Raw genomic sequence first — 18,602 nt, forward strand, 5'->3', positions numbered from 1 at the left:
ACTTGTCCCGAAGTCACTCCTCGGTCGTATTGGCTGTGTGCGTAGGGTTGTTGTCATGTTGGAAGGTGAACCCTCGCCCCAGTCTGAGGTCCTGAGCAGGTTTTCATCAAGGATCTCTCTGTACTTCGCTCTGTTCATCTTTCTCTTGATCCTCACTAGTCCCCCAGTCCCTGCCTCTGAAAAACAACCCCACAGCATGATGCTGCCACCACCATGCTTCACCGTAGGGATGTTTCCTCCAGACGTGACACTTGTCATTCAGGCTAAAGAGTTCAATCTTGGTTTCATCAGACCAGATAATCTTGTTTCTCATGGTCTGAGAGTACTTTAGGTGCCTTTTGGCAAACTCCAAGCGGGCTGTCATGTGCCTTTTACTGGTTTCCGTCTGGCCACTCTACTATAAAGGCCTGATTGGTGGAGTGCTGCAGAGATGGTTGTCCTTCTGGAAGGTTTTCCCATCTCCACAGAGGAACTCTGGAGGTCTGTTCTTGGTCACCTCCCTGAATAAAGGCCCTTCTCCCCCGATTGCTCAGTTTGGCCAACTCTAGGAAGAATCTTGGTGGTTCCAAACTTCTTCCATTTAAGTATCAATAGTCAATACATGTTAGAATCACCTTTGGCAGCGATTACAGCTGTGAGTCTTTCTGGTTAAGTCTCTAAGAGCTTTGCACACCTGGGTTGTACAATATTTGCAAGTCTTGCCATAGATTTTCAAGCAGATTTAAGTCAAAACTGTAACTCAGCCACTCAGGAACATTCACTGTCTTCTTGGTAAGCAACTCCAGTGCAGATTTGGCCTTGTGTTTTAGGTTACTGTCCTGCTGAAAGGTGAATTCATCTGCCAGGGTCTGGTGGAAAGCAGACAGAACAAAGTTGTCCTCTAGGATTTTGCCTCTGTTTAGCTCCATTCCATTTATTTTTTATCCCAATCCTTAACAATTACAAGTATCCTCATAACATGGTGCAGCCACCATCATGCTTGAAAATATGGAGTGGTACTCAGTAATGTGTTGTATTGGATTTGCCCCAAACATAACGTTTTGTAAAGTTAATTACTTTTTTGCAGTATTACTTTAGTGCCTTGTAGCAAACATGATGCATGTTAGGAAGGGTGCCTATATCTTTGTAGTGACTGTAGTTAATAACTTCACCATGCACAAAGGGATATTCAATGACTGTTTTTTCTGTCTGTTTTATCTTCTTCTCAAAACCTCCCTGGTCTTTACGGTTGAATCTGTGTTTGAAATTCACTGCTCGACTGAGGGACCAAACAGAAAATTGTATGAGTGGGCTACAGAGATGAGGTAGTCATTCACAATCATGTGAAATACTATTATTGCACACTATCCATGCAACTTATTATGTGACTTGTTATGCAATTTTTTACTCCTGAACTTTTAGGCTTGCCATAATAAAGGGGTTGAATACTTATTGACTCAAGACATTTCAGCTTTTCATTTGTAATTAATTTGTTTAAAAAAATAATAATAATTCCACTTTGACATTGTGGGGTATTGTGTGTAGGCCAGTGACAAAGAATCTAAATGTAATCCATTTGAAATTTAGGCTGTAATAAAACAAAATGTGGGGAAAGTCAAGGGGTGTGAATACATACATACATACATACATACATACATACATACATACATACATACATACATACATACATACATACATACATACATACATACATACATACATACATACATACATACATACATACATACATACATATATATAGTTGAAGTCGGAAGTTTACATACACATAGGATGGAGTCATTAAAACTCCTTTTTCAACCACAAATTTCTTATTAACAAACCATAGTTTTGGCAAGTCGGTTAGGACATCTTCTTTGTGCATGACACAAGTAATTTTACCAACAATTGTTTACAGACAGATTATTTCACTTATAATTCACTGTATCACAATTCCAGTGGATCAGAAGTTAACATACACTAAGTTGACTGTGCCTTTAAACAGCTTGGCACAATGACACCAAGCATACATCCAAAGTTGTGGCAAAATAGCTTAAGGACAATAAAGTCAAGGTATTGGAGTGTCCATCACAAATTCCTGACCTCCATCCTATAGAACATTTGTGGGCAGAACTGAAAAAGTGTGTGCAAGCAAGGAGGCCAACAAACCTGACTCAGTTACACCAGCTGTCAGGAGGAATGAGACAAAAATTCCCCCAACTTATTGTGGGAAGCTTGTGGAAGGCTACCCGATATGATATACAATTTAAAGGCAATGACACCAAATACTAATTTATTGTATGTAAACTTCTGACCCACTGGGAATTTGATGAAATAAATAAAAGAATTGTGAAAAACTGAGTTTAAATGTATTTGTCGTGGCCAAACGTTTTGAGAATGAGACAAATATAAATTTTTCACAAAGTCTGCTGCCTCAGTATCTTTAGATATTTTTGTCAGATGTTACTATGGAATACTGAAGTATAATTACAAGCATTTCATAAGTGTCAAAGGCTTTTATTGACACTTACATGAAGTTGATGCAAAGAGTCAATATTTGCAGAAACTGTGCTCTCGGAGGATGTGTTCGTACCATTCTTTATTCATGGCTGTGTTCTTAGGCAAAACTGTGAGTGAGCCCACTCCCTTAGCTGAGAAGCAACCCCACACATGAATGGTCTCAGGATGCTTTACTGTTGGCATGACACAGGACTGATGGTAGCGCTCACCTTGTCTTTTCCAGACAAGCTTTTTTCTGGATGTCCCAAACAATCGGAAAGGGGATTCATCAGAGAAAATGACTTTACCCAGTCCAATCTCTGTACAGCAGTCCAATCTCTGTACCCTTTGCAAAATATCAGTCTGTCCCTGATGTTTTTCCTGGAGAGAAGTGGCTTCTTAGCTGCCCTTCTTGACACCAGGCCATCCTCCAAAAGTCTTCGCCTCACTGTGCGTGCAGATGCACTCACACTTGCCTGCTGCCATTCCTGCTCTGTACTGGTGGTGCCCCGATCCCGCAGCTGAATCAACTTTAGGAGACGGTCCTGGTGCTTGCTCTTGGGCGCCCTGAAGCCTTCTTCACAACAATTGAACCACTCTCCTTGAAGTTCTTGATGATCCGATAAATGGTTGATTTAGGTGCAATCTTACTGGCAGCAATATCCTTGCCTGTGAAGCCCTTTTTGTGCAAAGCAATGCAGGTAACCATGGTTGACAGAGGAAGAACAATGATTCCAAGCACCACCCTCCTTTTGAAGCTTCCAGTCTGTTATTCAAACTCAATCAGCATGACAGAGTGATCTCCAGCCTTGTTCTCGTCAACACTCACACCTGTGTTAACGAGAGAATCGCTGACATGATGTCAGCTGGTCCTTTTGTGGCAGGGCAGTGGAAATGTTTTTGGGGGATTCAGTTCATTTGCATGGCAAAGGGAGACTTTGCAATTAATTGCAATTCATCTGATCACTGAAAAAACCTACACTCGATCCCTCCGATGTCAACAACTACAGACCAGTATCCCTTCTTTCTTTTCTCTCCAAAACGCTTGAACGTGCCGTTCTTGGCCAGCTCTCCCGCTATCTCTCTCAGAATGACCTTCTTGATCCAAATCAGTCAGGTTTCAAGACTAGTCATTCAACTGAGATTGCTCTTCTCTGTATCACGGAGGCGCTCCGCACTGCTAAAGCTAAATCTCTCTCCTCTGCTCTCATCCTTCTAGACCTATCGGCTGCCTTCGATACTGTGAACCATCAGATCCTCCTCTCCACCCTCTCCGAGTTGGGCATCTCCGGCGCGGCCCACGCTTGGATTGCGTCCTACCTGACAGGTCGCTCCTACCAGGTGGCGTGGCGAGAATCTGTCTCCTCACCACGCGCTCTCACCACTGGTGTCCCCCAGGGCTCTGTTCTAGGCCCTCACCTATTCTCGCTATACACCAAGTCACTTGGCTCTGTCATAACCTCACATGGTCTCTCCTATCATTGCTATGCAGACGACACACAATTAATGTTCTCCTTTCCCCCTTCTGATGACCAGGTGGCGAATCGCATCTCTGCATGTCTGGCAGACATATCAGTGTGGATGACGGATCACCACCTCAAGCTGAACCTCGGCAAGACGGAGCTGCTCTTCCTCCCGGGAAGGACTGCCCGTTCCATGATCTCGCCATCACGGTTGACAACTCCATTGTGTCCTCCTCCCAGAGCGCTAAGAACCTTGGCGTGATCCTGGACAACACCCTGTCGTTCTCAACTAACATCAAGGCGGTGGCCCGTTCCTGTAGGTTCATGCTCTACAACATCCGCAGAGTACGACCCTGCCTCACACAGGAAGCGGCGCAGGTCCTAATCCAGGCAATTGTCATCTCCCGTCTGGATTACTGCAACTCGCTGTTGGCTGGGCTCCCTGCCTGTGCCATTAAACCCCTACAACTCATCCAGAACGCCGCAGCCCGTCTGGTGTTCAACCTTCCCAAGTTCTCTCACGTCACCCCGCTCCTCCGCTCTCTCCACTGGCTTCCAGTTGAAGCTCGCATCCGCTACAAGACCATGGTGCTTGCCTACGGAGCTGTGAGGGGAACGGCACCTCAGTACCTCCAGGCTCTGATCAGGCCCTACACCCAAACAAGGGCACTGCGTTCATCCACCTCTGGCCTGCTCGCCTCCCTACCACTGAGGAAGTACAGTTCCCGCTCAGCCCAGTCAAAACTGTTCGCTGCTCTGGCTCCCCAATGGTGGAACAAACTCCCTCACGACGCCAGGACAGCGGAATCAATCACCACCTTCCGGAGACACCTGAAACCCCACCTCTTTAAGGAATACCTAGGATAGGATAAAGTAATCCTTCTCACCCCCCTTAAAAGATTTAGATGCACTATTGTAAAGTGGCTGTTCCACTGGATGTCATAAGGTGAATGCACCAATTTGTAAGTCGCTCTGGATAAGAGCGTCTGCTAAATTACTTAAATGTAAATGTAAATGTAAATGTATCTGATCACTCTTCATAACATTCTGGAGCATATGCAAATTGCCATCATACAAACTGAGGCAGCAGACTTTGTGACAATTAATATTTGTGTCATTCTCAAAACATTTGGCCGCGACTGTATATGTGTGTGTTCTATATGTAAATAAGTGTTAACTTATTGCACTATACAGTATCATTTAGCTCATAACTCCATAAATATAGCCATATTGTAAAGAAGTAGCAGGCATCTTCAAACACTGACTGAACCCACAGAAACCCCCTAAACCAGATACTGGACTCATGTTGTGCAATAACCAACAGTTCAAAGCCTTTACGATGTTCAACAGGGCCCTCCCTGGCCTGGCCTGGGTGATGGAGGAAAGCTACAGTGCATGGCCTCCTGGGAAAGTTCAGCCCTCCCTCCCTGTCCCTGCCATGGGGAAATGAATGAATGATATTTTAACATCTACGGTCCTGCCGGGCTGTACAGTAACAGCCAGCCATGCCGTGAGATGCAGAACAGATAAGGCAGTTGGCAGAGAGAGGAGCAACGAGCAGGGTGAAGTGAGCCTTGCTCTGGGCCTGTATTCAAAAGGCGTCTCACAGTCAGAGTGCTTATCTAGGATTAGGTCCCACCTGTCCATAGGATCTTAAGTTATTATCTAAAAGGCAAGGTAACTCATGTATTTGCGTGAATGAGAACAAGAGGAGGTGGGTAGATCTTCAATAGGCAAGACAGAGATGAGTACTACTTCTCATGTATCAGACTCTTCATGTATTTTAGGATTCATGAGGTGGAAGTGTAGTTGTTTAGTGTTGGTGTGAAGTGTGGGGTTAAACACAGCATCTTAAGCAGTTCGTCCACTAGGTTTGTGTGTTTTAGGACACTGAAGTGCAAGTGTAGGTGTGAGTTTGTTTGATACATAGCACCTTAAACAGTGTCAGAGAGTGACATCTGACTTTCCTGCTAAGACTCTCTTTGACATCAGAGCCTATCAAATAACCTGAGAATGTCACAGCAAGGAGGAGGGAGCAGGGGGGTATAGAGCGATGTGCTGTACATCATGAGAAATCGCAATGTAATAAAACCTGGAATACCAGCAGCTCAGTAGATACTAACCGGATCAAAGGGTCAGGGCTGTCGGGGGGGGTTCCTCTGAAGTAAGTTTCACTCCACTGAACCCAAACATGGCTCATGGAAATTCGCCAAATAAACATGTAAAGATATGGTAGGAACGTCATGCAGTAGGCATATGACTTCTGTACATCAATACCATCTGTATGCACTATAACCTGATTGTATTGTCTACACAATGTTGACGTTTTAATTTCTTTTGCCCTTTTGAAAAATCAACCAAACTTGGATCCTGAAACGTGATTGGCGGTCGGGGCTGTCGGTCACTCACAGTGGTGGGGAAGAAGCGGCTGAACTTAAACTTCTTGAGAGACATGGAGCAGGTGTAGGTCCCCAGGAAAAGGATGAATGACATCAGAGTGACGTCAGGGACGAAGCCACAGGCTGGACCAATCAGCTCGCCTCCGTACACCACACACTCCTTCTTGTCGAGAGACGCCCATGTGGCATTTACCGACTACGGGAGAGACAGGCACACACAGACAAAACCATTACCTCATTTGTCATAACTTCAGGTTCAAATGAATCAGTACATACAGAAGCTGCTAAAACCAGCCCAAAATGTTATTTCACAACATTAGTGAAATAAGCACCTTTACTATTGATTGAAATATTGATGTAATTTAAAATCAGGTAATGATAGTGTTCTCTATCAACAATGCGTCTGTATGGTTGATGGATAACACTGTCATAACCTAATTAACCCACACCAGCTCAGACACATTCCTGTCTGAGACACACTCAGAAATATAGATTTCCTTCAGACCTTCTTGTGACTGAAGAATATATGGCTGTCAGAGAAGAAATACTCCAGTGACTTCTGCTTACCAGATCAGCATTGTTTATCCAGGCAGAGGCGTCGATATAGAGACCCGTCATATTGCCTGGATGGAAACAAACAAACAGTGAGGTCTCCACAAAACCACTTTACCAGGCACTTGTCAAAACTATAATGTGCATTTTCCTCAAGCATATGCAGTGTTACCACAGATAGAACAAAGAGACAGATATTTCACTGGACATATAAATGTGAAGCATCCGCTTAGAGTTTCCACTCACTACCAAATATGGTAGTGAGAGGAAGCCTACTGGCTGGCAGTGGGAGAAGATGGAACGACATGGATTTTGGCCGACATTCTGCACATTTTCTCATCGATGAAACATTTGATCTCGATACAGTTTTCTGTTCCCAAAACTATAATCTGTTATGAACAGAGTGGACTAATGATATCTCTTAAGTGAACACAAACTTGGACCATGTGATTATCTCCAGTTTAAATATTGTGAAAAATTGTGTAATGTTTGCTTTCTGGACTGTTCCGAAAGCAATAGGAAGTGAGCTCACCGACTCAAAGTTAGAGCGATTTGAGAGCCCAAGAAACACAGGCAAAACCACAGATCCAGAAAGAGATTACATTTATATTGGCTAAACCCTCTTCGGTAGCTACACCCCTGTTGTCACCTGGACAGGCACACCTTAATCATTAGCACTTCCTTATTCGGTTTAAACTACAAAACTGCCAATGAGCTGCGAGCACAGTGCTGATAAGCGTACCGTCGTCCGGTGGGGGCATGCAGCGGCAGTCGTACATTGTGACATAGTTGGGGTCATAGTCAGCGTTGATGGGGTTGTAGTGGGCCAGCTTCAGCATCTTCTTGAAGGCATCGTAGATGAAGATGAAGGAGATGAGGGAAGAAAAGCCCTCCTCTGTGAAGCGTGTGAAGTACTTGACCAGGGAGCTGGCATCTGTGGCAACCAGCACCAGGCAGAAGAAGGCTGACCAAAGGCCGATCCACAGCCTGAACTCCAGGTAGTCAAAGTCATGGTCTCTGGAGGGGAAAGAGAGAGAGTGAAGGTACGACCATGGTTAGTTAGTCTAAGAGCAGGCCGATCCACAGCCTGAACTCCAGGTAGTTAAAGTCATGGTCTCTGGAGGGGAAAGAGAGAGAGTGAAGGTACGACCATAGTTAGTTAGTCTAAGAGCAGGCCGATCCACAGACTGAACTCCAGGTAGTTAAAGTCATGGTCTCTGGAGGGGAAAGAGAGAGAGTGAAGGTACGACCATGGTTAGTTAGTCTAAGAGCAGGCCGATCCACAGCCTGAACTCCAGGCAGTTAAAGACATGGTCTCTGTAGAGGGAGAGGTCGGAGAGATGGTAGAACCATAGTTTTATATTAATGGATTAACCTTTATTGAAACCGGAAGTCGCTTCTAAGGCACTTGGAAGTTTCTATCCATAAATCAATGTTTTCACAGCATGTATGCGTGTATCAGAGTACCAAAAGAAAGACTGATGGAGGCTGTAAATCCAGCTCACAAAGTAATAGAGTGTATGGCGGCATAGGGTCAGACCCGACCCGAGGAAACATGGCCCCCTCGGCTCATCGTTGATAGTTTCCATTCACGGTGTGACATTCAATGAATGTAAATGATTGATAATGGAACATAGCTAAGCCAGTGTTGTCTGTAATGTAATGCTAGAAGAGGGTCTACTCTCTGGGATGGCAAGAGAAGGTAAGGAGGAAGAGAAAGAAGAGAGAGAAGAAAGAGGAGAAGAGAATTCTGCTCTGGTCCGTGTGGGAGCAGGTCTGGACCGGTGATCCCATTCAGGTGAGGAAGTAGGAAGTAGGAAGTAGCGAGCAGGATGCATGGGAAATTGAGGGACAATCAGCCTGGCAAAGGAACTGAGGGCAGTTTGTTTGTTACTGTGAATACATTTACATTTAAGTCATTTAGCAGACGCTCTTATCCAGAGCGACTTACAAATTACATTTTTTGTTCAAGATACAAATACTTGACAGTGGCTAACGTCTGACTGCAGAAGAAATTCATATTGTTTATGTCTATCAGGAGTATTATTATACTGAACAAAAATATAAACGCAACATGTAAAGTGTTGGTCCCATGTTTCATGAGCTGAAATAACTGACCACAGAAATTGTCAATACGCACAAAAAGTATATTTCTCTCAAATTGTGCACAAGTTTACATCCCTGTTCGTGCGCATTTATCCTTTGCCAAGATAATCCATCCACCTGACAGGTGTGTCATATAAAGAATATCATATCAAGAAACTGATTAAAAAGCATTATCATATGATCATTACACAGGTACACCTTGTGCTGGGGACAATAAAAGGCCACTCTTAAATGTGCAGTTTTGTCACACAACACAATGCCACAGATGTCTCTAGTTTTGAGGGAGTGTGCAATTGGCATGCTGACTGCAGGAACTTCCATCAGAGCTGTTGCCCAATAATGTAATGTTCATTTCTCGACCATAAGCCGCCTCCAACATCGTTTTAGAGAAGTTGGCAGTAGGTCCAACCAGCCTCACAACCACAGAGCCCGTGTAACCACGACAGCCCGAGACCTCCTCATCCGGCTTCTTCCCCTGTGGGATCGTCTGAGACCAGCCACCCGGAGAGCTGATGAAACTAAGGAATATTTCTGTCTGTAATAAACCCTTTTGTGGGGGACTACAGTAACTACAGTAATTCTGATTGGCTGGGCCTGGCTTCCCAGTGGGTGGGCCTGGCTCCCAAGTGACTGCGCCCCTGCCCAGTCATGTGAAATCCATAAATTAGGTCTTAATGAATTCATTTCAATTGACTGATATCCTTATATGAACTGTATCTCAGTAAAATCGTTGAAATTGTTGCATGTTGCTTTTATATTTTTGTTTAACTAGATTTTTTATTAAAGGAAGCAGGAAGCCGGAGGTTGTCAATAGAAAATCAAGGTTCTACGCTGCCCAAAAAGAACACTATACACTTGTGGTTGGGGTTAGGATATGTGGTGGGCACCATGGTACCCTTGAGCCAGTTCCACATACTGTACCACTGGTAATCTCACAACAACAGTCCAACTCTGAAAACAAACAAAACATCTCTAGGACCATTATAGCTGCTAATTTGTTTTACTTCTATTGAATTCTCTCACAGACACATACACTGAGATTCCAAAACATTAAGGACATCTCCTCTTTCCGTGACAGACTGACCAGATGAATCCAGGCGAAAGCTATGATCCCTTATTGATGTCACATGTTAAATCCACTTCAATCAGTGTAGATGAAGGGGAGGAGACAGGCTAAAGAAGGATTTTTAAGCCTTGAGGCAATTGAGACATGGATTGTGCATGTGTGCTATTCAGAGGGTGAATGGGCAAGACAAAAAAATTTAAATGCCTTTGAACACGGTATATATAGTACAGTAGGTGCCTGGCGCACAGGTTTGTGTCAAGAACTGCAACTCAGCCGAGGTTTTCACACTGAACTGTTTCCGGTGTGTATCAAGAATGGTCGGAGAGAGAGAGAGACGGAGAGGTGAACAGACAGACGGAGAGGCGGCCAGACAGACGGAGAGGCGGACAGAGATGGAGAGGCAGAGTGACAGAGCAAGAGAGAGAGAGGGGCGGACAGACAGACAGAGACAGACAGAGACAGACAGACAGAGAGAGACAGACAGACAGACAGAGAGAGACAGACAAAGAGACGGAGAGAGACAGACAGACAGAAAGACAGAGACAGACAGACAGACAGACAGACAGACAGACTGAGAGAGACAGACAGACAGACGGAGAGAGACAGACAGACGGAGAGAGACAGACAGACGGTAGGAGACAGACAGACGGAGAGAGAGAGAGAGACAGACAGAGAGAGACAGACAGACGGAGAGAGACAGACGGACGGAGAGAGACAGACAGATGGGCGGACAGACAGAGAGAGACACAGACAGAGAGAGACAGATGGAGAGAGACAGACAGACGGAGAGAGAGACAGACGGAGAGAGAGACAGACGGAGAGAGACAGACAGACGGAGAGAGACAGACAAACAGGCAGAGAGAGACAGACAGACGGAGAGAGACAGACAGATGGAGAGAGACAACCCATATTTATGTTTATTTATTTTCCCTTTTTTTTACTTCGTTATAACACTATACATAGCCATAATATCACATTTGAAATGTTTCTACTCCTTTGAAACTTTTGAGAGTGAAATATTTACTGTTCATTTTTTATTGTTTATTTCACTTTTGTTAATTATCCAATTCACTTGCTTTGGAAATCTAAACATGTGTTTCCCATGCCAATAAAGCCATTTGAATTTAATTGAGTGAGCGAGTGAGAGAGCTGGAGAGAGAGAGAGATGAAGTATCAATATCTGTGGTGCTCAAAATGCAGGTGTAAGAGAGCTCACTTGCTGAAGTTGAAGAGGAGCCTTTCAAACACCAGTACAGGACCTGTGCTGCTGAGAATGGTGAGAGGCTGGCCACCCAGCAGACAGAATATGGCCCCCGTCAGTGCCGTGCCCAGGAAACTCTCCAACACACCCTGAAAGAGGAGAAGGACACAGATAGGCTGGTGAGTCAAAGAAACAGCATACAGATAGAGACACGCAGATGGATATGTTTGTCCCAAATCCATTGAAAGTGTTAGTGAGTGTCCTGGTGGGGTTAAAGGTCAAGGACACAGTAAACAGTGATGGTCACATTCCAACCCACTGTTGTATATGTTTAAACCAAATGGGACTGGACAGAGAGCGTTTGGTGGAGGACTGGCGGCAAGGTCTGGTTCCAAACTACTGTTCTGGTACCCTACCCTCACAAATAAAACGAAGCACATGGTAACATTTTTATCATCTAAAGAAATCCATTTAGTTTCTGTGTATGTATGGGAACTGGGAATTGTCAAGTGTGCAATTGAAGCTAACTACATCATGATATCAATCTGCTGATTCAGTGAGATCTCTATTTCCCCCCTCACACAGCTCCAGACACACAGAGAGCTGTTATACTGCCCCATCAGGACAGACAGCCCTGTTCAAGTTCACATTGTGACATCATGTGTTTTTACTAGGTGTCATTTACACAGCATATCCAGGCCTGGGTGGGAGACAGTGGACAGCTGGGATGCAGCATCAGAGCTGCGCTACCTGGAACACTGTGCTCCTGTGGCTTGAACAGTTAAGGCTTCTGGGAAAGGTCAGAGGTCAGTCGAGGGATTCCCTTCCCCTTCTCTCATGCAATTGGGAAGACGGGGGAGAGTGAGACGGGGCAGTGACAAGGCTATCTGAGTAATCTGGATCGGTGGTTATTTCCAGAGCAGCCAAATCCCCTGAGGCCAGCCCTCCCTGCGCTTGCCTTCCTTGACCAACACATCCGGGGGAGGCTGTGCTTGTTTTTAGGTTCAGGAGTTCTCTGTAATCATGTCACCTGGTCAGATCACATAGCAATAAAACAATATCTTCGCTGTCTGACAAAAACCTCTTATCTCCCAAACATAAACTTTTTAGGAAATTTTAAAAAATGGCCATATTTTACAATTAACAACCAACCAAACTTCAGAAGCTAATTTGAATACATGTCAGAAAGTATCCAAGTGCACACTATGTTATAAGGGTGGAGAATCGGGACACAGTCAGGTCTTTGCCCTTACTTACATTCACTTATACTGTTTTGCTCCTTTCAAATACTTCTGTCTTCAAGAAGAGAGAACAGAAAGAAACTCACCTGCATGTTTTCCGTAGCATCTCCTAGCAACCCTCCGAAGGTGATGGCGTTGGTCACGGTGCCCAGGTAGATAAACAGGATGGCGGAAAGCGACTGGATGTGTATGGCGTCGTAGAAATCACTGGCGAAGAACGGCAGCTTTCGCTTGATGTCCAGGATGAGGCCACCACAAAACCTTAACAATGAAAATGTGACAGTTACATTTATGCCACAAAGTCTTTATTTATGGTAAAATGATCTTAAGATGTAGCCTTGTAAAGCAGACGGATCCCTACGATCCCCATGCTGTTTTGGTGAGCGTAGCTATTTGTCTGATTTACGAGACTACTAAAGATGCTGTTTCATCACAAATCAGTGTCTGCACAAAGCATAACTAAAAGGCAACAGTAAACAGTGGCTTGCTTTGGCCACACACCTGAGGTGTTATTTTCTGAAATTCTTTCACCCTGAAGAAGGCACAGTGATGCCGAACCGTTGGTGGTTTACCCAATAACTTGCTGGGCACCTGTATATAGCGTGCGATAGCCTACAGTTTACTCGTTGTTAGTCAGCACCTCTAATAACTATTTTGGGTGTGAGCCAGCTCATGCTTTTCACTGGAATTCTTTTGTAACATGCGTAGTGTTACAGTGTTATAGCAAATCATTTTAACACTGTATTCCAATATCAGTGAGAGTTGAGGCCCTGCTGAGTAACATTTTGTCACTGTACTACATGTTGGTATCACAGGAGGTTGGTGGCACCTTAATTGTGGAGGTTGGGCTTGTGGTAATGGCTGGAGTGAAATGAGTAGAATGGTATCAAACACATGGTTTCCATGTGTTAGATGTCATTCCATTTACTCAGTGGGGACCCATCAAGTTTTGAGCCCCACATTTTAGCGACAAGAAATAAATAAAAAATAGATATGTATTTTTTTGGGGGGGGGTTTGCCTGTTTTGCGTGTTATTTTGGCATTAATACGTGTCACATATCAGTTTGCTTTCTGTGGTGGTGGAGCAGGCCAGCAGAAAATAGGAGCATTGCACTGTGATTGGCTCAGCATTGCACAGTGATTGGCTCAGTGATCTGTCACTCATGGGGACACTACATCACCCGCCTTTAGTAAGGGTAGACATCAAGAATGTGAGCCCTTTGGGTCCTGCCATAGACTTAGATTAGAAGTGCCCTTTCAAGAAAGCTCAAGATCATTGGCCACAGATAAAATCTATAGTAGCTTTGATTCGACTGGACTTACTTTCAAAATCTTAGCTAGCAGTCATTATCATGAATCAAGTCAACAATCTACAGGTAAATCCTTTTAAATCCTTGTCATATGAACAGAAATAAAGAAGAGAAATTATAGATAAAACGTATCGGTGCTCATCGGCCATAAACATCACACAACAAGTTGGAAATTGCAAATTCAACAATGAGTTGTTTGGAAGGAATCGGTGACAGTAGCTAACCTGGGAAGTACTCAGACTGAGAAAATACACTTTGAACGGTCATCCAACACGAAACCTTTCTCTTTCTCTGATGACAACATTTTCCAACGGAGGACCGCCGCGCACAACAAGGGGAGTCCAAAACGACAGGGAGATATGTATTGATATGTTTGTGGTTGTACCGTGGATGGAGATCTTTGTGGGCTATACTGCCTTGTCTCAGGATGGTAAGTTGGTGGTTGAAGATATCCCTCTAGTGGTGTGGGGGCTGTGCTGGCAAAGTGGGTGGGGTTATATCCTTCCTGTTTGGCCCTGTCCAGGGAGGGTAGTCCTCGGATGGGGCCACAGTGTCCTGACCCCTCCTGTCTCAGCCTCCAGTATTTATGCTGCAGTAGTTTGTGTCAGGGAGGGGGGCTAGGGTCAGGGAGATATGTTTGTTATATCTCAGGGAGATATGAATACTTCTCCTGTCCTATTCGAGTGTCCTGTGTGTAGAATCTATAGTGATAAGCGTTCTCTAATTCTGCCTCCTTCTCTCTTTCTTTCTCTCTCTCAGGGAGGAGGACCTGAGCCCTAGGACCATGCCCCAGGACTACCTGACATGATGACTCCTTGCTGTCCCCAGTCCACCTGGCCATGCTGCTGCTCCAGTTTCATACTGGCCTGGGCCCTAGGACCATGTCCCAGGACTACCTGACATGAGGACTCCTTGCTGTCCCCAGTCCACCTGGCCATGCTCCTGCTCCAGTTTCAACTGTTCTGCCTTACTATTATTCAACCATGCTAGTCATTTATGAACATTTGAACATCTTGGCCACGTTCTGTTATAATCTCCACCCGGCACAGCCAAAAGAGGACTGGCCACCCCACATATGCTCTCTCTAATTCTCTCTTTCTTCTCTCTCTCTCGGAGGACCTGAGCCCTAGGACAGTGCCCCAGGACTACCTGACATGATGGCTCCTTGCTGTCCCCATTCCACCTGACTGCTGCTGCTCCAGTTTCAACTGTTCTGCCTTATTATTATATCGACCATGCTGGTCATTTATGAACATTTGAACATCTTGGTCATGTTCTGTTATAATCTACCCGGCACAGCCAGAAGAGGACTAATACTGAGTGTATGTTGTGTAGTAATATGCCCCACATAGCCCGGTTCCTCTCTAGGTTTCTTCCTAGGTTTTGGCCTTTCTAGGGAGTTTTTCCTAGCCACCGTGCTTTTACACCTGCATTGTTTGCTGGGGTTTTAGGTTGGGTTTCTGTACAGCACTTTGAGATATCAGCTGATGTACGAAGGGCTATATAAATAAATTTGATTTGATTTGAATTTGATTATATGCCGCTGCATAAATGATGTAATATGCCAGGGAGATATGTATACTGTAGATAAGTAATACAAAGTGTATGTTGTGTAGTAATATGCCAGGGAGATATGTATACTGTAGATAAGTAATACTGAGTGTATGTTGTGTAGTAATATGCCAGGGAGATATGTATACTGTAGATAAGTAATACAAAGTGTATGTTGTGTAGTAATATGCCAGGGAGATATGTATACTGTAGATAAGTAATACAAAGTGTATGTTGTGTAGTAATATGCCAGGGAGATATGTATACTGTAGATAAGTGATACAAAGTGTATGTTGTGTAGTAATATGCCAGGGAGATATGTATACTGTAGATATGTATACAAAGTGTATGTTGTGTAGATGCCAGGGAGATATGTATACTGTAGATAAGTAATACAAAGTGTATGTTGTGTAGTAATATGCCAGGGAGATATGTATACAGGGAGATATGAATACTGTAGAGTAATACTGTAGATAAGTAGTAAAGTGTATGTTGTGTAGTAATATGCCAGGGAGATATGTATACTGTAGATAAGTAATACAAAGTGTATGTTGTGTAGTAATATGCCAGGGAGATATGTATACTGTAGATAAGTAATACAAAGTGTATGTTGTGTAGTAATATGCCAGGGAGATATGTATACTGTAGATAAGTAATACAAAGTGTATGTTGTGTAGTAATATGCCAGGGAGATATGTATACTGTAGATAAGTAATACAAAGTGTATGTTGTGTAGTAATATGCCAGGGAGATATGAATACTGTAGATAAGTCATACAAAGTGTATGTTGTGTAGTAATATGCCAGGGAGATATACTGTAGATAATACAAAGTGTATGTTGTGTAGTAATATGCCAAGAATACTGTAGATAATACATAAGTGTATGTATGTTGTGTAGTAATATGCCAGGGAGATATGATATAGATAATACAAAGTGTATGTTGTAGATAAGGGAGATATGTATACTGTAGATAAGTAATACAAAGTGTATGTTGTGTAGTAATATGCCAGGGAGATATGAATACTGTAGATAAGTAATACTGAGTGTATGTTGTGTAGTAATATGCCAGGGAGATATGTATACTGTAGATAAGTAATACTGAGTGTATGTTGTGTAGTAATATGCCAGGGAGATATGTATACTGTAGATAAGTGATACAAAGTGTATGTTGTGTAATAATATGCCAGGGGGGTATGTATACTGTAGCAAAAAAAGTAATACAAAGTGTATGTTGTGTAGGAAGTTGTTAGTAGCCCATGTGCCTCACCCTAATAATCTATTTTCTCCTCTTATTTTCGCCTAACGTCACTGTTCTGACTTGGTGGTGCTGCACATATAACCTGTTTTTCAGAAATATCATCATCTAATATTGTAAGAGGTTTCATTGTCTGCTTATTTTCACCCTTTATTTATCCTACGGCTCTGACTTGGTGTACAGGGAAAATACTGTAAGAGCAGCCCATGTTCTGCATTCTGTCGCTGTACATTTCAAAAATGCTGAACTCATAGTTATTTTGACTACATCCGTCGTCGCTCGCTCATTAATGTCTTAATCAAAATTACAGATTGCCTCTTATCCGCTCATTGTTCCCTTTATTCCATAGTTTGTACATCTCAATTGTCAGTAGAAACCGCATTTGTTTAAGCAAATCAGCCGTGTTTTTAAAAAAGGCAGTAAATGAGGCTGAATGAACTGTTTCACTGACAAGGCTCCGCTGATAGCCAGGTGTAGTGATGGTAAAGATTCACTCCATGGTGCTGTAAAGAAAGCTCTGCTGTTGGGAAAGTTTTATGTAGGCCCTAACAGTTTGTGGGCACAGTTTGTCACTGTTAAAGTGCAATTCATGTATGGTTTAATGCTGTGTAGTGACTTTGCTGGCAATTTTTTTTGCCCCACCAAGATTTACATGCTAAAAACCCCACTGCATTTACTCCATTATTATGAGCCATCCTCCCCTCAGCAGCCTCCTGGTTGGTATTGGCAACAGTTGAAGACTGCTCTGTTATTCAATACTATGCCATACGCTAGGCTAGTGGTAATGAGCAGTCTTTACTTTCCAGTGTTCATGAGCTCTTCTCCAACATGTCCATGTCCCCCTCCTCCTCCTTGACCCCCGTCATGTCCCGGCGTGTCCCCGTTCATCTGGGGGCCATCCCCTCCGCCTCCAGCATTATACTGGTTCTTCCTATACAGTCACAAACAGCAGGTTAGCCTACAGACGTCACTCTCCAACACAGTGTTGAAGGTTCATCACGAGCACCCAATATTGACATAACTTTCAAAACTGTCCAAGGAAATATGCACAATTTAATTAATTTTCTGGAACTAGGACAATTTACAGAATTATACAACTGTACTAGGACTAGAGGTGTGGGTGGCAGAGCTGTACCTCTTATCTGAGGAGGGCAGGGATTTGGGGGGTTCTATCCTGATGTCAGGGTCCCACTCCCCAGGAGGTAGGACGATAACCTCATCAAGGAACTCCTCAATGCCTGCCAGCAGGTCCTGTCTGTCCTTGGCCTTGTAGGCAATGTCATGGAACACCTGACCCCACACAACCGATCAGAAACCAAGGTAACATCAACACCAGCACACAACCAATCATAAACAATGTTAACATTAACAACAGCTATGTTACTTCCTTCCCCACATAACTAATCAAACCCACCGCAGGTCCTGTCTGTCCTTGTCATGGAACACCATACCACAACACAACCAATCAGAAACCATGTTAACATCAACACCAGCCAACAACCAATCATTTTTCACACTTGTTTCTTCCTCATATTGTGAATAATTGGATCCCAATCATTATAATTATCCCCAATCATAATCACTTCCAGATGGTGTGTTTATAATCACCATCTATATAAGCCATATGCCATTATATCTTATTGCCCCAGAGTATCTCCCTGTCAATCTCAGACACAGAGCGTTGGGCCACCCAGGCCAGGGAAGATCCCTCACAGCCACCTGAGGGTTTTGTTGAACTATAACTTAAGGTAATCCCGGGGGGGGTCCCTGTCTAATTCCAACAGTGTGGATAGAAGCAGGGTGTGTGGCTGGGACCTGTGGGAACGTGAGTCAGGTGCAGTATGGTTAACTGGAGGGGTACAGTCTCAGTCTGCTTGAAAATCAGAGACAAGGTTTGAATATTGCTGTCCATCAATGATTCCCGACCAAATGTACTTATCTTGAGCAATTTTTACAAAAACAATGGATATATGTTGCCCTAA

The 18,602-nt window shown here is 43.8% G+C and overlaps 1 protein-coding gene across 3 annotated transcripts in view; it reads right to left on the minus strand.

The window, feature by feature from the left end:
- Positions 1 to 18,602, minus strand: part of LOC118373185 (electrogenic sodium bicarbonate cotransporter 1-like) — a 96,457-nt gene that overhangs the window by 23,609 nt on the left and 54,246 nt on the right. For all 3 annotated transcript variants that reach the window (XM_035759268.2, XM_035759267.2, XM_035759265.1), the window contains exons 10-16: positions 17,756 to 17,910; positions 17,420 to 17,551; positions 12,590 to 12,764; positions 11,278 to 11,411; positions 7,632 to 7,906; positions 6,905 to 6,960; positions 6,348 to 6,533 (exon numbers count right to left, since the gene is read on the minus strand). In XM_035759268.2, the coding sequence (XP_035615161.1) occupies positions 6,348 to 6,533; positions 6,905 to 6,960; positions 7,632 to 7,906; positions 11,278 to 11,411; positions 12,590 to 12,764; positions 17,420 to 17,551; positions 17,756 to 17,910 (1,113 nt within the window). The remainder of the gene's footprint in view (positions 1 to 6,347; positions 6,534 to 6,904; positions 6,961 to 7,631; positions 7,907 to 11,277; positions 11,412 to 12,589; positions 12,765 to 17,419; positions 17,552 to 17,755; positions 17,911 to 18,602) is intronic.

Source organism: Oncorhynchus keta, chromosome 9 (genome assembly GCF_023373465.1).
Source record: "Oncorhynchus keta strain PuntledgeMale-10-30-2019 chromosome 9, Oket_V2, whole genome shotgun sequence".
In the NCBI taxonomy this organism is placed as follows: Eukaryota; Metazoa; Chordata; class Actinopteri; order Salmoniformes; family Salmonidae; genus Oncorhynchus; species Oncorhynchus keta.